Source organism: Rhipicephalus microplus, chromosome 4 (assembly GCF_043290135.1).
Source record: "Rhipicephalus microplus isolate Deutch F79 chromosome 4, USDA_Rmic, whole genome shotgun sequence".
Taxonomy (NCBI): Eukaryota; Metazoa; Arthropoda; class Arachnida; order Ixodida; family Ixodidae; genus Rhipicephalus; species Rhipicephalus microplus.
Window position 1 is genome coordinate 62,257,627 of NC_134703.1, and position 19,659 is coordinate 62,277,285.

Here is a 19,659-nt window from a genome sequence, read left to right on the forward strand (position 1 = left end):
AGACCCTCCCCCCTCCTCACCTCCCGACCTCGTCATTAACAATACACACATATGACCCCCGCATTCTAAAAAAACACATACATACACACATACATATATATACAAGCAAACAAGCAGCCCATATGGCTTTGGGAGGTGGGGGGGGGGGGGCAGCGACATTGCTTAGTGGGAGCCTCCACTTGAAAGGCAGACTCACTCCCATATTCTAGAATGCCCCTCCACTCAACACTCCACCTTCACTTGAAGAAATCGATGGGAGCGCTATATCTCGGCACAAGGCAATAAGTGCGATATTCTACAGCAACTCTGGAGGAGCACCGAGTCATTTTCAGTAGAGCAGTGGCACTGTGCTCAACTTAGTTGAGATAAAAATTCATTTTGAGGCTATGGGGGTAAGCCCTGCTGACAGCCATTTGACATAAAAAGTCGACTTCGCTGCCGAGATTCATAGCACTACTAGAGATCACAAAGGTAACAAAAATCGCCTGTTGGTTCTGTATGTAATCTTGGCTAGTAAGCATTATAAATAACTGTAGCACATATAATGAAACTGTGGAACTTAAGGCAAACACTGTTCCAAGTTTTTCTGCCACCACATCAGCAATAGCATGCAACGGACAATTTTTTTTGGAGAAAAAAATCTTTAAGCAATGTGGCACATGAATCCGTAAGACATGAATTCGGTAACGTAATCCTTAAATTAAGGCACACCAAGAAAAGTCAGTAATCGGCCTTGCAGTTCTTAACAAGTATGCATAATTCAGCATCCTAATACTCAAGTAGTTATAACAATTGCTTAAAATCAGTATGTTGCCTGTATCGTTTTCTTTCACACCTTATTATTTTAAATCAGATGAAATGGCAAGTGACCGCTGAAATGTGTGCGATATTGACTTTTACCCACAGCGTACCCCTGCCAAGAAGCCTCTGCTCGCATCAAGCTCAAGCAGTAGAAGTACTATGCTGCAACTGGAATTAGATAAACTATTTGGCTAAGCAATTCTATTCACCCACAATACATGATGCCGTGACCCATTGACAAGCACGGCAACTCTGGCATCTACCATGCAAGATTACTCCTTGTGTATGGTTCAATTCCAATGCAATGGTGAGAAACTAAATGCAGAAATGTGGGAGGAAAATACCAAGCATCACGTCGGAGAGATGCACAGAAACGAGGCAACACACAATACCGCCGAAAGTCTTGGAAGCCCTGCTTTTTGCAAACACTTCGAAACAAAAAAGAGACGTGATCTGTTAAAACGAATATGAGACCTACACTGAATATTCTCAGCAGCTCCACAGCAATACCTGCTGGTTGGTGAACACGGTATCGCTCCACCGAACTCGCTGCTTAGTTTTATATAGAATTTATTTTAGAATACCGCTAGAGTATGAAGACAATGCAATGCTATTTAGAGATAAAAAAAGCACGGTTGATCGTGCATTTTTTTTCTTCGCTTATTTAGGGGAGAGATCACTCAGTCATTGCTGAGATCCATCTGTTCGAAATAGAATTTTTCACCACAAATTATGTTATCACAAGAAGCAGGACAACGAAGTGTGATCACTTCAGCTAACGATGCCCAAGTCCAGACACACACTTTTGAGCCACCAAACAATGAAAAGATTGCATGAACATGATAGGTATCCCACCACCGATACTTTTCATTACCTGCACTGGTATTGAAGAAAGTGCATGTTCAAAATGTGTTAAGTCCTTAGGCTAAGTTTACTAGCTTTTAAATCATGAGCATGCTTTCAATGTGAAGCCAGAATGGCGAGTACTTCTTGGTACGCAAACAAGAATGCCAAGGCATGCAGCTACAGCAATATATTAATACATCTTCATGCATACACCTTCAGCATCACTGATGCAAATGGATTTCTTCCAGCACACAGTTACTGATTTCAGCTTCTTAGGAAATTCATTAAAGAGGGTTAGCTGCTACCCCACGCATTTTAGCATTACCATGGCATTGTGCCAAAATACCACGAGCATGAAAATCCCAGTATTCAAGCCGCACAACAGCTTGTCCATCATGCTTATTCCAGCAGAAATAGATTAAAGGAGCAGTGGCATCAACTTAACGCATGTTGCACTTAGAAATTCTACGTAGAACAACTTTTACGTAGCGGACGCGATTCATGCTTTGCTAAAAAAAAATCATGCATATCAAGCAGTCGAATGAACACCACATCTAGAGTTTCAAGTCTGGTGTCACTGCTTCTTTAAGCATTGGGAGGTTTTCAGTTTCAGTCGTGGCTGAAACTGTATGACAGCAGGTGAGAGCACGCAGTGCAGTTAAACACCGTGCAATAGCGAGATGTTAGCTGTGCTGTTTGCCTCGAGCTTCTGTCACGATATTGTGTTAATACAGTAATGCCAATATGTACATGCATGAGCTAAAGCTTTATCTCCACTTTCTGCCTTTGCGCCAGGGATAAATAAAAAATGATTGACTCGCAGCATGCAGAGAGGGCAGCAAGACAGGCTGCAACACAAACACAATATCAAGAGAAAAGAGGTCAAGGCATGAGAAATTAGTGGAATGAATTTTTGCGAGACGTTTGGCAGTAGTACGAATGCCTCTGACGGCAGGGATCAACACAGCCATCCCTTGTTCAGTGTTTCACCCAATGGTGAGAGGATGACCGACCCGGTCAGATTTTCAGCATCTTGGCATCATTTTGGAGCAAGCGCATTTTGACCTTGATCTCGACGCAGGCCTCCCGTTCCTTCAGGATCTTCTGGCTCAGGTCCATTGCTTGCTCCTACGGTAAAGGGAGAACAACGAGTGGCTGATGTGTGGAGTGTGTGAATTCACTGCTCTCTTCTTTGCATATCGTATTGTGGTGCAAAAACAATAGAAGCTTCATTAACAACAAACGTGGATAAAGGTGCCCGAGTCTAAAATGCTAAGCAATTACATTGGTGCGTAATGAATGTGCACTTACCACACATATTAAACAGCACGAAAGCATTTCTGTCCTGAATGCAACTTCACTTTACTGAGATGCATTATTTAATGGAAAATCACCGCTATGGAAATCTGTAAAGCAGAGGCACATTTGTGAAGATAAGGAGCTTCCCCTGCTCAAAACTAATGCAAATCAACAAGGAAAAGCCACAGCAGCGGCTCCTCTTTGGTCCAGATGGCAGAGCAACTGTACCTAAGATGTCAGTTCCAAGTTCGAGGCCCAGAACGAGGGAAGCTTTCTGAGGAACCTACGTAAGCCCCCTATATGATTTGGGCTACCACTAGGTTTCATTCTGCAAGGACAGTTTCAGCCTAATGCTTTAAGCCTTAAAGGACACTAAAGAACAAAACAACGATCTTTCACGTCTTAGTAAAGCACAATTTCACAATCCCCAAAACACTACTCTAACCGAGACATCACGTTTGTTAAGTGAGAAAACGTTCAAAAAGAAAACGCGGGTAGCGACGCGACCGAGAAATTCCCGCACCAAACACCACGACATCGTAAATTTTGAAGGCGTCTGCTGGGTCCTACATAGCTTCTACTTTATAAGAATTAAGTACACTGTCATCTGTGGATGTCATAGACCTAGGGTACGAAGTTCTCGAAAACTTAATCAAGCCAATGTCGTGAAAATACAAAAAAATTGCCCGCAGCTTCCCTCGGGGGAACACTGAGGAGGATGCGGAGCATATAATTGGTTAACGAGGTGTTAAAGTGCGACTTACTTGGGTCGATGGCTAAATTGGTTAATGTGGTTGTGAAATGGGGTGTTAAATTGCGACTTACTTGGGTCGATGGCTAAATTGGTTAACGTGGTTGTAGGAGGGGGTGTTAAATGAGTGAACACGTACACACGTATGTGAAAGGGCGGCGCTGGTCGAAGGGACGTCGATCATTGTGTTTGTGGATTCGTTGGAATTCATTTCACCGCGACCTTGGACGTCGATGCGCCGTACAAACCAACCGACGAGCGGCAACTAAGTGAGCGAGCGCCGACCTTGAGTATATATACAGCTCGACGGCGCATGCACTGTCAGCTGTTGAATGTTCTCGAAGCGCGACGCCACATGCGCTTCCACTGGAGAATCAGGAGAATTGTAGATGTCGAACGCGGTGTGTAGAGGAGGAAGGGTGCACAGATGGTGGAGGAGTGAAGCACGCGCGGTGTGTAGAGGAGGAAGGGATGCACAGATGGTGGAAAAGTGGGCGACGGCGCGACGGCGCATGCGCGCGCGTCAGCTGTCGAATGTTTGAGAAGCGGTGCGGACGGCGCGGACGGCGCACTACAAGGCGCGAGTATAAGATGCTTCCGCATCTAAAAATACATCTTGAAATTTGTTACGTCACACGTGGAGATTTTAGTGTGAAATTTAAATATGAAACCTCAACCTTGATTTTTTCACTAATAATGAACTTATGGTAGTGAAAATTATGGCTGTAGAGCTCTCAGAGTGCAGTCTATCAATCTAAACAAGATCACTGTTTCTCTTTGATGTCTCTTTAAGCCTAGAACAAAAGCTTGGGTATGAAGGGTTGTCTTCAATAAGCAGACATGACAAAAGATGGGTGCCCCCTGTCTGTACAATGACTCCAGGTGCGGAGTACACAGATACTTGCACCTGTGTTCTGATCTGTACCTAATAGGCTTGTTCAACTGACCTGTTACAGTTATTTAGATTCAAATATGATACCAAAATATACCACAATTTTTTTTTAATGTGAATAAATGCCCAATCCTTCATAACTGTGTGCTTATCTCACGCAGCATGAATGTGTCTGAAAATTCCAAACCATGCCTCATAACATCTCGTAGAGTTGGTGTAATCACTGTATAACTAGGTTTTGTCAGATGGCTTCATATAAAGCTGTGAGACATCAAAGTTGGTTATACTTACCGACAGATGCTTGTTTTCTTCCATCAGCTGGCTAAGTTCTTGTTTAAGTTCATCTTCACCATCCTGGAAATCACTCAGTCAAGGGATGATGCTAACATTTCAGCTGTATGGCTACAGGCCAAAAACATTTACAGCGATATCAAACTTTTTTTCAAAACTAAGAATGCCCTTTGCCAAAGACATTTGCAGCGACTTCAAACTTTTTTCAAGACGAAGATGCCTTTTAAGTGAGGTAAATTAACTTGACCAATTATCAACACTGCTAAATGACCCACTGAGCATGTAGACAAGAATATGTTGCAGCCAAGCTGGAAATGAAAACTACTGATACACATTTGCAACTGCGAGCAAAAGATGAGCAGACATACAAAATAGCATTTGCCCTTTTTTTTTCTCTTTATAGGCACAGTTATTTATCTTCAATACAGTACTGTATGGTGACCTAAGAGTGGAAGCACATCGTCAGGCCCGTTCTCCACAACTACCTAAACCAAAGTAGTGCTCTCAGGGACAATTTTGACCACAAGGACTGCACCTAAACTCTTTGCACAAAGGCTTTTATGCTGACCTTCCCCCTCCCCTACCCTATATGCACTATAGCTGCACTGCCTAGAATCCTCGCAATGGGCCATGGCGTAATGCTAAAATGAAGCACTGAGCAAATCTTTACTCCATCACATGAAGCAGAGAGCCTATAATCTTGCTGGAAGTGCAGGGTGTTTTCTCCTTCACTCGCTAAGTTTGTATCTAAAAAGGCTTCAAAGCAACAAAGTCAAAATACTTGCAGCCGGCTGGCTTCACCAAACCACAAAAATCATTAGAAAACAGCAGTGAAGGACCGGTTGCAAAAATTGACCACATGAACGCAGCAACCGTCAATTTATGTGCAGTATTATTCACACAACGGTAGTTGAACATTTGCCTCTAATGAACTAGAAGTCTTTGCAGACATCTACAGCTCCTGTTGCTTTACACTTGGCAGTCATGATGACTTTGCAGAAAACTGCAGTAAAAGTGCCAATGATTACTGTCACAGAGCTCCCCATAATACAGAGCTAGCATAACACATTAACACAATTCAAACCACAAAAGAACAAGGATACACTCTCGCTTCCCTCAGTTCCAGAGCTGCTACCATCGGCCGACTCAACAGAGTACTGCTTGTACCTGCAACACGAAGCAAGAAGCAACAATGCTGAGGACTATTGCGCACAAGTGCACTCTAAAAACAGGAAATGAACTTCTCGCAAAGGGTACATAAAAGTACATCTGACTTATGGCACTCACTTGTCAACACTACAAGCTTCATCTGCACCATTACAGGTGCCCTGAAACACTTCTTGAGAATGTTCAGAAAACTCTCTCGATTGGTAGTCGAGGCACCCAAGAGCGCGCAAGCCAGAAATTGTGGCACACCATTCGGACTCGAATTTACAATTCCCTAAATCAGCTACAAATCACCTGCTCTTCTCTCTACGAATGGTGCCATACGCCAAAAAACTGCACTGCATATTCAAAGTGCATGCGCATTCAAAATATTCAAAAATATGCATATTCGAAAATATGCTCACTTCGCCAGTTTCTCATACTCGTCGATTTCGCTGCGCAGGCGCTCAGCCTCCGTGCGCTCGGCAGCAATCTTGCGGCGCAGCTCATCGCCCAGTGACAGCAGCTCCTCCTGCTGCAGCACCAGCTCCAGCTCCTCGCGACGCAGCTGCTGCATCTCGGGGTCAGTCTCTTCCTCGGGAGGCTTGGGGCGCAGGGCCGCCAGAATTTCCTCCGTGGCTTCGTCCAGTGGAGCTTCTTGATGGGTGAGATGGGGCATGAAGGACAAATTTAGCCAAATGTATGAGTAGATGGGAAGACTCTACTGAGGCCCAATAGGTTTCGCTAGTTTTCTAGCCTTAAGTGATGCCTTTTTTTTTTTTTTTAAGTGCCATACTTATTTGAGCTCACAGAATTTGCATTTTTGAGTCCTCATATTTATTTTAATTTTTCCATTGCGACGCATGATGACTTTCGGACTGGGCTAATGAAATCAGAGGGGTGTGGTGTGCTGCAACACGACTAGCCCCCCCCCCCCCCCCCCCCTTCACCTCAGTTCGGAACTCTGTGCAATGCGCACACCGATGCTCGCACGCAATTTCTCACTGCATGGGTCCTATCAGTGGAGACTTAATAAATTTCTGAGGTTTCATGAGGTTAAAACCACTACACATTCATTCTGGTCCCTCGGAATTCTTCAAAAAATGCCCAAATCAAAGTACATGGGGGTTCTTGCATTTCACACCCAACAAAATACAGTCAGTCACCATGGCTGTTAACTGAATGAATGCCCGCTTCTTCGAGCTTAGAAGCACGACACCTCACTTGTCAAACTATCGTCGCTGTGATACCAATCGAGACACTGAATATGAGCTAGAGTGCATGAATAGTGAATTTTGAGATCTATACATACTAAACAGTGCAAGAAGCGAATGTAAAATAGAGTGCTTCTCAAATAGTTCAATATTTAACAAGCACATTTACATTTACAATATAATGTTCACATCCTAGCAGGCCCAATTCTCCCATTAATAAGACAGACGTGAAATTAGGCAGTAAAGTTTGGTTCGCAAAAGGCTGACAGTGTGTACCATTCTAAGTAATCTTCCATAATGGTAGCTATGCAGTGCCTCTGAAAAAAAAATTTATAGTACTGCATTTCTACCAATTTTGTGTTTATTTTGGTGCAGTTGACAATCCAAAACATTTGTAAATAATGTACTTATACAAATGACATTGTATGAGAATATTAGAAAAGAGTTCACTTAGAACCAAAAGATTAATATTGTGACATTACACACCGCCTAAATTCAAAAACTGACGCTCACACAAAGTTATGCTTAGAAGCAGTGAGAACAGCACCAAAAGGATCCTTCAGTTACACAGACTTTGTCTTAAAGACTAGTAATTGGGGAAGTTGTACTCTTTAAGTAATCTACGGCGGTACTGCAAGTCTCTCATTGCAAATTATTTAATAAGCACCAAAGGTTACCTTCAGTCACGGCCTTCTCAAATCCGTCCTCTTTGATGTCACCAGTAGCGTGCATCTCTCCACTGCCGATGACATCCTCCTAAACATTCAAGCATGCACTGACATTAGATTCCCATGGAAGCATAGTAGCTAGCGTGACCTACTGCAACAATGTAAAGGCTGGCCTGCTGCCCTTGTGGCCTCAGCAACAATTAGCTGACCTTTACTTATTTATAACAGGGTGCACCTCAACACAGCATTAAATGAAAGGTAGACAACAGACTTGCTGAAAAAGCATATCATAAATCACAACAAGGATGTATCTTTCTTTGCTTTGGCAGGTCGGGCCGTTCGCTAAATCCATGTGGCGCAATAACACTGCAAACAGTAACTATCTTGGAGATTATCGACTTCAGGTTTCATTGACCAGAAAAAGAGAAGTGCAGCATGACATGGCAGGCCATCACACATCATGCTAGCACGTGTCACAGGGACCAAGTTCGTATTCACAGAGGGTCGCGATCCCTTGCTCTACAGTGGCGAGAGCAGTTCACATAATCCAGCGACACTTATCTAGGGCAAAGGAGACTGGCAAAGACATCGCTGGAAGATGAGAGACCATTTTTTTCACTGGTTACAGTGCAGGAAATGAAGCAGCGCTCGTTAAGGTGTCCCAACGAATTCATCACGCCATGCATGACGGTAATGCGTGCCAGGTGCTGATGATCTATCTGCGGTTCAAGTTGGCTCTATGGCACGAGATTAGCAGTCGCACAACACCTGTGAAGAGCGACTGCGAGGTACGCACAACACAAATTTCCACAGATGCTAGCTAGTCCAAGGCTACTCAGTGACAATTCATTTAAGCTCACTTCAATGGCAGCATTGCAGCATGTCCAGCAGGGTAATATTCCATTATAAACTGCCTCTGAAATGTTCACCACTTGTCATTCTTGACATCACTGAATTAAATCTGGAAAAACTTGCAATTCGTGGGATAATATTGTAATTGTTGCACACCATGTCCACAGATGGACATGTGCATGGGAACATTTCTGTGCATACGCTCAGTGTTCAGAGTATAGGCTGCTAAAACTATCTGCCAACATTTATATCCCCACTTACCACATCACGAATCATGTCAGCAAGAAAACAAAGAGACCACTCATCACATCTTGCTGCCATGTGTGTCGAGAATGCCCTCATGTGAATACATACCACTCGAAGAAAGAAAGAGTCAAGCTTTGGAAGCCTCAGCGTGATCCAATATTTGGAAAGATAACTAATTTTTGTCAACATTCTGTTCTAGGTTAAAGGTCCGTGAAAATGAAGAGTCACGAAACATGACCAAAGTGTTTCATAGCAACCAACCAAGAACATTTAGTTAACCTTGTGCTTACTGCACTAAAGTTACTGATGTTTAAAGCCGAGGATAACGGTCCAACTCGGGTATCACTCTAACTTCACAACACAAAAATGTACATGCAAAATGAAGCAAAAAAAATAAAAGTGGCGAGACAAAAGCAACACTACTGCCAATATTTGCTTTATAGAGAATCCCAGTCCTTCAAAAAATCAGGAAGGTAACATTACAAATAATTGTTTTAAAATGTACAAATAACTGTTGTAAAATAAGCTAAGCAATACGCACAGCCACAAAACTGCTGCGGGTGCAAATGCAACACAGTAAGCATTGCATTTATTCTAAACATGGACAGCAACGCAAGCAAAGTAAGAGTGCATAGACAACATCAAGAAAAAGCCCTTGAGCAAACTGTTTATGCAGGCAGTCTTCAATCAAAGATGTGCAGCAAACCGAGCGCATGCAGTACGGAATGCAATCTTCAAGTCAAGTGCCCGAGAAAATAGGAGGGCCAAGCCATAGCCAAAGTGCAATCCCAATGTCGCATAAGGGTTGCCGAAAAAGTGCACCTGCATGACAAGGGTGCTGCCGACGCTACCAGTGCTGGTTGCAACAAAGGCCACAAAAGCAATGCACAACCAAGAAGGCATCCTCAGGCAAGCAGTCTTCATCTGCAGAGGTGCTCATTCAAGCAAGCTGCATGCAAGCACAGCTGAGCAGAGCGTAGTCTTCAAGTGGATGAGCCAGACAGAACAGGCAGGCCAGGCCACAGTGGCCATGTGAGGTTGCAGAAAGCGCCCACCTGATGAACTCTGACTGGCTCTTGCAAAGAAGTGGTCGGTATCACTCGTACCACTTTCGGGACAGGCTGCTGGGAAACTGATGGGACAACTTTCTCCATTTCAGAAACAGCCGGAACTTCAGTGGATTGGACTTGGCTATTAGGAACAGACGTAATTGTCGCGGCTTTTGGATGTTCACTTGAGGAATCTTTGGTGGGGGCTGGCTCGGCAGGAGGCAGTGGAGCGATGACCGGCGTCGCTGCGGCTTCAGGTGGTGGCTGCGGTGGCGTTGGTTCCACGGCCGCCGCTAACCGAAGCCGTGTGTCGATCTTCTCAATGGAGTCTGCCCGCGTGGCTTCCACGGGAACCTTCTTCACTTGTCGCAAGACGCGCAACTGTGCAGTTCATTAAGTGGGTGGGTGAAAGTCATTGTTCAGGGTTCCTTCACGAGAGGACAAAAATCAAAGTGGGAACATATGCCAGACTTTCTGCCTGGTAACGTAACATATCTCATCAAAAGAAGCCACTTGGCTGCATTGGCACACGTGCAACTTATATAGCAGTGTCTCTCTCTTGACACCATTTCTTACAGTCCAGTCAAACTGATAAGGTTTTCATTCATGACAAGACATGGCAACAATTATTTCCAGAATATTGTCTCTTTTACAGTGAAAGAGTCGTACATATCAGATTGTGTGCACAATGAATATAGAATAGCAGCATATATTGCCAAGTGTACACAAGCACCAGTGATTAAGTTGAAATGCAGGAATTGTGTAAGAATTAATACTGCACTGGACCCGCACTACAGGTTCTGATGACCAACACAAGGGCTTGTCGCTATTCTTGTGACACCGTTACAAGCTTTCCTTGGTACAAGGATGCCCCATAAAGAGTAAGATTCACAAATAGCAGTTTTAACACGAAATGGGTTTTTGCTGTCGCAACAATCCATTGACACTATCGTGTCGCCAACACCACTCACCTTGCGCTTGAGCTGTGTCACAACGCGCTGCACCTCCCAGAGCTGCTCTTCCTTCTGGGGATCGCGAAGTCCCGCGTTGAGCTCGGCGTGGATTTCACTCAGCACCTGCTCCTGCTGGCTCAACTCCTCTTCTATGGCTGCCGCCGTCTCGGGAAGATCCAGAGACTGGCGCGACGAGTCAGGTGGGATCTTCTTCACGTATCTACGTTTATGAATAGAGAAAACAAACTTATCGGCCGGTGCCTTATCTTTCTCGCCTCCTGATAAAGTGAGTGGAACAAAGCCAATGCTCTGCTTGTGCCACAGCAAGACAATAGCATCTATCAATCCCGTCAAGCACTCGACACCTCGCCTGCTTAAAAAAAAAAAAGGAGCAGATGATAGATATATGGCAGCCACATTTTGTGTTCGGAACAATAACGGTCAAAGCAATCTAAGATCAAACAGTGCCAAACATGATGCGTGTTGTTGCAAACTACAACAAAAGACGAACTGAGAGGGCTGAATAATTGAGCAGAACCAAAGACAAAGAAGAGTGAATATCTAAGAGTGATATTGAAACGAAAATGCACATGAGCACTGGTCTAGACAGTTTCACTTGCCACTTTGGACAAGGTACAGTTATGCAAACAAACAATAATGCACTGACAACAATGTGTGATCATGGCAACGTCTCCAAGCCGGTTTTTGATATGACACCCATGAATCAAGTCTCGACTAAAGGGATGTAGTATGCTCGCCACCCAGCATAGGTTCGCAGTAAGTTTGCATGGAGTCGCAACTCAAAAGCCAGGCTCCGAAGCTGTGTAGACCAGCACATTTTTGTTTTAACCTTTTACATAGTTCAGCAGACCACTGTGGTAAAAGAAAGGTATCCTTTCAATGCACCCGACTACAACTTAAATGAGCATTCGAATGTGCACCAAGTAACATGCTTTTTCATCAATTAACCAACAACATCTGGCTCGTTTAGGTATAGTAAGCTATGAGAGGCGTTTCAGTTTTTGAACATGCACTGGAAGTTTCTCGACAAATTTTTAAAAACTTGTCTAAATACAACCATGCAAACATTCGTGAATACCTTTCCCAGCAAAGCGAAACCATCAGGAATCTACGTGACAAAAGAACTAAAGCAGCCACAGTTAGAACTATGTTCTGTAATGAATGGCTAATTGTATTAAACTTGTGGACGATCACACAAAATTCAGACTGCTATTCCAATTGAAGTTCAATGGCAGTTACAAAGCTCTGTTAGGCGACGCCTTCACTTACTTGATTATTTTCACATCTTTGAAGAATATCGGTGCATGGGAGAACAAAGCGTGGAGAACCCTGTGGCTGATCTGCATGCTTGGGCTCAGCACAACGTAGACATTTTGCAGGTTCATCTTGTTGTGCTTCTCCTGCGAAGCAGCAACGCAGTTAATAACTATATTACAACTGCTTTGCACTGCACGTTTTACTCGCGATTCCAAGTTATGCTAGGCAGTTATGCATGTCTATGTTATCTTGCCAGAAGCTTGTTGTGAAAACAAAAAAGCGATGAGCAAAGGCTCGGTGAGGGTGCGTGTGCTCCAGTGAATGCGAGAAAACAAGCATATGAAGCATGGAGTGACGAGCGAGAGCATACATGGAAGCCAGATCATGTGCGAGACAGACCAGAACTTGCTATTGCGGAACCTATAAATTGCAATTTTGTCCAATAAGCCTTCAGTTTCATTCACTAACAACTGTGACAAATTGCAAAAAATAAATAATTAAGCAGATGTACGGTCACTGATCACTGAATAAGATGAGCGACCTAATTTGAAGTACCAGCACTTGTGGCAGAAATCATATAAAAGCGATAAAGACATGCACCAAATTACAAAAGTAGCTACAGTCACATGTAAAATGTAACTGTTGGCAAAGCAGCTGTTTATATGAGTTAAGTATGTTATTTGCATATTGCACTGAAACAGCCAGCATTGAAAATTTCAAAAGTAAAATAATCTAAAGGAGCTACAGTCAAACCTCTTAATAAGAGATATTGATATAATAGACAAATGGTTATAAGAGACATCAGTGTGCCTACACTGAAATACAGATTGATAAGAAAATACATACAAGGTACCATATTTTAATATACATCTCACATAAAAGAGAAATCTGCTGCCTCTTATAAAGGGGTTCAACTGTATATATTTAAAATTCCACTACTTGCAGCGTAAATGAGGTCAAAGGTGATAAAGTGGTACATGTAATGAGTTACACATCAGAGTCATCACAGCAGCACTTAGGTAGTAATCGGTATGATGCTGAACTAATCTCACGCACATTTCACGAGAACAGTCTGCTTGTCAAATAAAAGTATACAGCTAAATCAGATGCATATACACAATGCGAGTATACATATGTAGCATTGTCAATATGCTAGTATACAGGTAGTTATTGTTTTCGTTTCGGCTGGCTGGTAACATAGGTAAAGTTCACTGTTTTCAGCTTCCCAGTGCCATTTTAGAGCAGCTACAGAGCAAGTACTAACAAATATATAACACTTCAAAGCAGCATAGAACAGCATTTCTCTTATGGGACAGTTTGAAGCAGCACTTCCGCCACTGTGTTATGCCCAGTGCCATTTTAGAGCAGCTACAGAGCAGGTACTAACAAATATATTACACTTCAAAGCAGCATAGAACAGCATTTCTCTTATGGGACAGTTTGGAGCAGCACTTCCACCACTGTGTTATGACATGACTATCAACACTCCATTGAAAAAAAAAAAAAAGAAAATATTAACTGGAGTCATGCCCTGCCAAGGAAGCCATAAATTAGAAACAAAGCGTCATGGCTAGTTTGGCAAGTTAGTACAAATCCATATCTTAGAATCAGCAGTGAGTAAAAAAAAGGAGGAAAAAGAGACAAAGAGACAGAGACTGGACAAGCACTAACCTGAAACAATGTTTCTTTAAGAACATATATGAAGAACATACAATCACAATGAAGTCATGCATTGCATGCACACAGCAGATCTAAAAAAACATCATTAAGACACACGATGCGCGAGATGCGTGACCAGAGTTACCTAGTACATATTGTAAAGCGACGTACTTATGTATGTTTCTAAATAAACATGGCTTGAAGTTAGGTATTGTCCTATCCAGGTCTCTTTCTTTCACCTGTTTTTCACTAGATAATGATTTTAAGTTATTAGTGATGCTACCGAGGTCTGCTGATTTGGAGCAACTTTTGGAGCAGCAATATTTACCATTTTGTAGTAATCCAGAGCAGCTAACTTAACATCACGAAGGAGAAGCAAGTTGAATTTGCATTCAAGGACATGAATAATCATTCTGGGGCTCTTGTGAAGAGCTACAAATATTTCGATTAATTGCAAACGTCACGACGCCAGACATCTTAGAAGCACTCCCTATTTATGATGATTATGCAAAAATAATGCCGTCATGCTGTAGAGCATTTTTAAAGAACTTGTTCAGAGACTATTTTCACAGCAAATAAACAAAATACTGGTTTAATAAAGTAGTACTTCATGAAATAGCATTTAAATACACCCATGTGGTTATCAGCAGATTTGGTAGACAAACGATAGAGACTCACACGCTAAAGACTCATACAACGCTAGAGACTCACACAGTCCTAACTTCATTTCTCCAAGATAAATTCAAGAATAAAGAAAGGTTCTTTTTCTTCACAACCGATTATATAGCTGGGCGTAACATGACGTCATTTAGCTAGTCTCATAAAGCCAACCTGCCCTGACACTCGTCTCTCTGTGCTGAAACTACACGATTTAAATGACTTCGTTTTCCTTTTGCAGCGGTGTTTTATGTGGCTAGAGCATTCTATCTATACACCAAGAACCTCGCACAGTGTTCTCTAGAAAGCAGCGTGAAAAGAAAAAAAATACTCAAGGGTACCTTATGCATAACTGTTATGCATGTTCACCGTCTTGTCGCGCTTAAAAAATGCATATCTACCACAGCACGAAAGAAATGAGAGATCAAGAATGACAGAACACAATGCTCATGCCTAGTCTTTCATATCTTTCCCGCTGTAAATAAACATAAAATATCATGGGCAATAATACTCGCAATCGTATTTTGACAATATTTTCACACCCCAAGAAAGGTGGTAATAACGAAGGTGGTAACTAACTCCAGTAAGAGGGAGGGGGGGGGGGGGATTTTGCCATTTCACTTACTGTCGCAGTCATGAAATCTTTTTTTCTATGGCATATGGAATAGAACAGTGACACCCACAAAACTCCAGAGTAGAGAAAATATAGGCTTGAAATACAGCAGAGCGAACATGCACAAACTAAATATTACAAAAAGAAGCGCACAGAGATGAGAGACAAGATTTACTAATATCGCCATTCTGTGTAAAAGCAAGGATAGTGCTTGAATGAGAAATTCTAGAAGCATAATACAAACGAAGAAAGATATTTTTATTAGTGATACGTCTGTTGTTTTGCAACCAGTTGAGTTTGCTTTTTTAAAGTTTTTTTGAAGTAGCACTTGCCGTGAGAATGTCAGATCGTTGTGATGTAACCCGTGGTAGGTTGTTGCGCATGTGTGGCTTGATGTATCTATTGCGATGGTCTTTCAAGAACAAATTTAGTTGCAAGTAATGACCTTATTTAGCCTGTTTCTTCATGGTGGTTTGGTTCTTCTAATTACTTGAAGCATGCACCTACTAGCCCAACAACAAATTTTACCAATTATGCAGTAACAAAAGTCCAGATATATATATATATATATATATATATATATATATATATATATATATATATATATATATATATATAGGCGAGAGATAAATCCAATGGTTCCGGTAGGAAATGCAGTCGAAAAAAGGAAGACGACAAACATACGAAACGCAGTTTTTACTAACGTTTCGGCAGGTGGGCCTGCCTTCGTCGGAGTAAATGATGAGAGGCCGCGCAGGGCCTATTTGGGCGGCTGGCTCCAGTATCACGAGCATGCGTAATTTTTCGATTTTCATGCTAAGTTGCAGATCAAGAATACAAGTGAATCGATAGATGTGATTGTATGAAATACACGTGACATTTCACAATAGTCATATGGCATATCTTACATACATGGTAAATTGTGTGCATCGAAGCAGGTTTATAAGACAGCACTAAAAAATAAAAAATAAAATAAAATTGGATGAATAGAAACACGCGCTGCGCAGATTCATACAGGGTACCAAAGGACACATAATTCTTGCATGAGAACACAAATCTCTAAGGATAATCTATGAAATGAGCAAAATAAGAAGTGAATAAACAGAAAATTGAAAAGGCAAAGTTGATAAAAAATATATATAATAACTCAATACAAGAATTTTCAAAGGTATGCATGACATAGAAAGGAGACAATGTGTACGCAATAATACGAAAATAGCTGAACAAGCACGGCAGACATCCACCAGTCATTGTTAAGTGTATTAACGAACTAAGGCAACATGCTAGTAAGTGTTCCCGGGCACTGCGTTTCGTACGTTTGTCGTCTTCCTTTTTTCGACTGTATATATATATATATATATATATATATATATATATATATATATATGGGATATGGCACAACGGGAGCGTTGTCAACAAGGATAAATATATTTATTTCCCAACAGTTTCGGGAGGGGACCTCCCTTCATCAGGGGATGAGTTATACTGTCAGTATAACTCATCCCCTGATGAAGGGAGGTCCCCTCCCGAAACTGTTGGGAAATAAATATATTTATCCTTGTTGACAACGCTCCCGTTGTGCCATATCCCATACCTTCACGAAGACTAACTGGCCCATTGAATTATTACTCCCACTATATATATATATATATATATATATATATATATATATATATATATATATATATATATATATATATATAATGGAGAATGGAGAGGACAGATATAAAGAAGGGCTCTCGAGATACCACTAGTGTGCAGCGTCTTGTGCGGAGTGCTGCGTTGACAATGCATATGAGGGCGCTGCCCTTACCAGCACAGCATCTCGACAAGCAGAAGCAAAGCAACATACTAATTAAGAAATAGAACATGAAAGAATGAAAAACATTTATGACGTATGAAATGCATTATTGCCTTACTATTAGAACGAACCAGTTGTCGCTACATCACAGCCAACATGTAAGTAAGCAATATAGCTTGTGGGTTCAGTATAACTTTTCATAATATAAAAATAAAAAGAAAGACAAAGCAAAAATTGACTCACCATGCGGAGGACATTAGTCATGTGCACAAACACCCATGACAGAAGGAGCCGGTTCGGGTTGGGCAGCTGCTCAATCAGCTTCTGAATCATTTCGACTCGTCTAGTCTCATCTTTGATGGCTGAAAGAGTCGACATTTTTCTTAGCTTATGCGCTAAGTACAACATATTCCATTTACTCGCATCATTCGTGCACTTTTTTTTTTTTCAATCTTGGAGCTCCAAAAAAAGAAATTTACATGGCAATTTCCCAAATGCATCCTAAATAATGTGCAATAGTATATTGTGCAATATTTCCACTATATAGACTAAAAAAAAGAAAAAGAATTAGTTGGAGCACAAAGTTTGATTGTTTATTTACCAGAACTACCACACACTTTAACCAGCCAGACCCGGTCTTACGTGCTCCAGTCTGAATCACCAGTTGAGAGGTCCAGTTAGGAATAATCGTCACAGCCACTGTCACCGCCCTCCCAAAGCACCTTAGCCTTGGTTTTATCAAGCACATTCAAATGTCCCTTTTTCTTGAAGCTCTTGTTGACAGCGCTGGGAGAAACCAGGTCTCGCAGGATGCAAGCTTTCACACATAATTCAAAAGGTCTTCTTCAAAAGCAGGAACCTTGTGTATTAGCAAGCGCGCACTCTTCTGCTTTCTCCCGTACCAAATGTCAAACTTTGAAGAACTTAAAGCAGAATTGCTTGGCGGGGGCACGGTTCCCATTTTTTTTGGCAAATGTTACAAGAGCCAGCTTCAATACAATTGTAGCCCATCGGAAGGAAACGGTAAAAACACAACGGACTAGCGGCAAAACCTAAACTTTCGAAATCAACCAATTGTGGATTGCAGTAGAGTGAACTAGAGTTGCAATGTGGATGCAGAGAATGAGGTGGACGGTTGGCACGACAGGCCCTTGCATGCCCCCAACGCATAAAATTGTCCATGCCTTGACGCGAGCGGGCATTCTCCCAGTGGAAGATATAGAGATATCGAGGGAAGCAAATGCTTGAGTAGTTCCAACGACCCGCCAAGAAGTTTGGGTGTTCAGGAACAGTAGTTTAGGCATCGTAGTAGTTCAGGGGATGTTCTCTGAAGAAGAGACTTCGCACTCGCAGCCCATTTTATTTATGACAGAGCTTGCCCGCTCAGCGAGGTGTGCACCCGTGTAAAGCATCCAAAGGTCTAAGATCTCTTTGTGGTGCACCAGCGAGCTGGCTCAAGTGGGTCAGAAAGCACAAAATATACCAGTAAATATTTTTTTAGTAAAGCTGGCTCAATATTATGGGTATGCAAATCATGCAAGTAAATACAGTGCTTAGTGAATACACATAAAAGTATGTGTGAAATTCAACAGCCAAGAACAGAGCTACTATAATGACACAGATAGCACATAAGCATAATGCAAAGGGCACCATTTTTTATGCATGACACGGTCTTATCTACTTTGTTCTGTGAACGAAATGAAATAGATGGGAGATAGGACATGAGCCGGAGACCAATTCATTGATGGCAATGAAATGAGGTAGCACACATAGACAGCAGTACTGGCTGTAATTAAAATACGTACTGCACAGCACAAAAGCGAGAGGCGAGGCGCATGGTGCACGGTGAAGATTTTTCCAGCCATTCATTTGCTTGACTTGTGACGCCCAATTGCAGGTTCAAGAAATGAAATCCAAGAGGTCTCGCGTGAAAACCTCCAAGATGAAACTTACTGATCCTTACTCAAGCCTTAGAAGTTGGATCTGCATTTCGACCAGCCTACCTCCTAGTTGTATCATGGTATTGCCCCATAAAACCACAGAATGTTAATCAATGTCCGCGAGAAACCCTGAGCAGAGAAGACAAACGAAGGAAGCGGCTTACCAGCGGCCTCCTCAAACCTGGGGCCCAGCTCGCTGGTGAGCACAGGGTCAGGCAGCTCACGGAGGAACTGCTTCAGCAGACTGGCCACCACTTGAGGCCCATGCTCGCTAAGACACACCTGCTCGTGCCGGTTGTAGGCCGCCCGAAGCTGCTGCACAGTCGACTTGACACCAGACATTCGGTAGATGCCCTCACAGGTCAGACCTGCAAGGAACAATTCTTTGCATAACCTGTGCCGATCAACATCCAGGGGAGCTGATGATCAATATTTGTTGCTTGATGGGGTACTTCAGGCTTTTGCATCAATAAGAAACAATAATGTAAAGGTTTTCAAACTGTTCCGAGGTGAATCTCAGAGTCTGGTATTGTGATCTGTGGTCGTTAAGGACCATAAACACCCACACAAACAAGCTTCGTGTTAGTGTATCATCTAATTAAACTTCAGACAGGTACATGGTGTATTGCTTTGAGAAGGTATATTTAGATATACAGGGGCACCAGCAGTTGTCCACAAAGATGCATTTTCATTATATCGAAAT

At 42.3% G+C, this 19,659-nt stretch overlaps 1 protein-coding gene across 5 annotated transcripts in view; it reads right to left on the reverse strand.

Annotated features, from left to right (window-relative positions):
* Nucleotides 1-2,537: 2,537 nt before the first annotated feature.
* Rlip (Ral interacting protein) overlaps nucleotides 2,538-19,659 on the reverse strand; it is a 29,616-nt gene continuing 12,494 nt past the window's right edge. For 2 of the 5 annotated variants that reach the window (XM_075892868.1, XM_037423039.2), the window contains exons 6-15: nucleotides 19,121-19,324; nucleotides 17,260-17,378; nucleotides 12,299-12,429; nucleotides 11,027-11,228; nucleotides 10,062-10,436; nucleotides 7,918-7,996; nucleotides 6,452-6,683; nucleotides 5,984-6,047; nucleotides 4,881-4,943; nucleotides 2,538-2,775 (exon numbers count right to left, since the gene is read on the reverse strand). In XM_075892868.1, the coding sequence (XP_075748983.1) occupies nucleotides 2,665-2,775; nucleotides 4,881-4,943; nucleotides 5,984-6,047; nucleotides 6,452-6,683; nucleotides 7,918-7,996; nucleotides 10,062-10,436; nucleotides 11,027-11,228; nucleotides 12,299-12,429; nucleotides 17,260-17,378; nucleotides 19,121-19,324 (1,580 nt within the window). In that variant the 3' untranslated portion in view covers nucleotides 2,538-2,664. The remainder of the gene's footprint in view (nucleotides 2,776-4,880; nucleotides 4,944-5,983; nucleotides 6,048-6,451; nucleotides 6,684-7,917; nucleotides 7,997-10,061; nucleotides 10,437-11,026; nucleotides 11,229-12,298; nucleotides 12,430-17,259; nucleotides 17,379-19,120; nucleotides 19,325-19,659) is intronic. The other 3 variants (XM_037423040.2, XM_075892869.1, XM_037423042.2) reach the window with 3 other exon arrangements.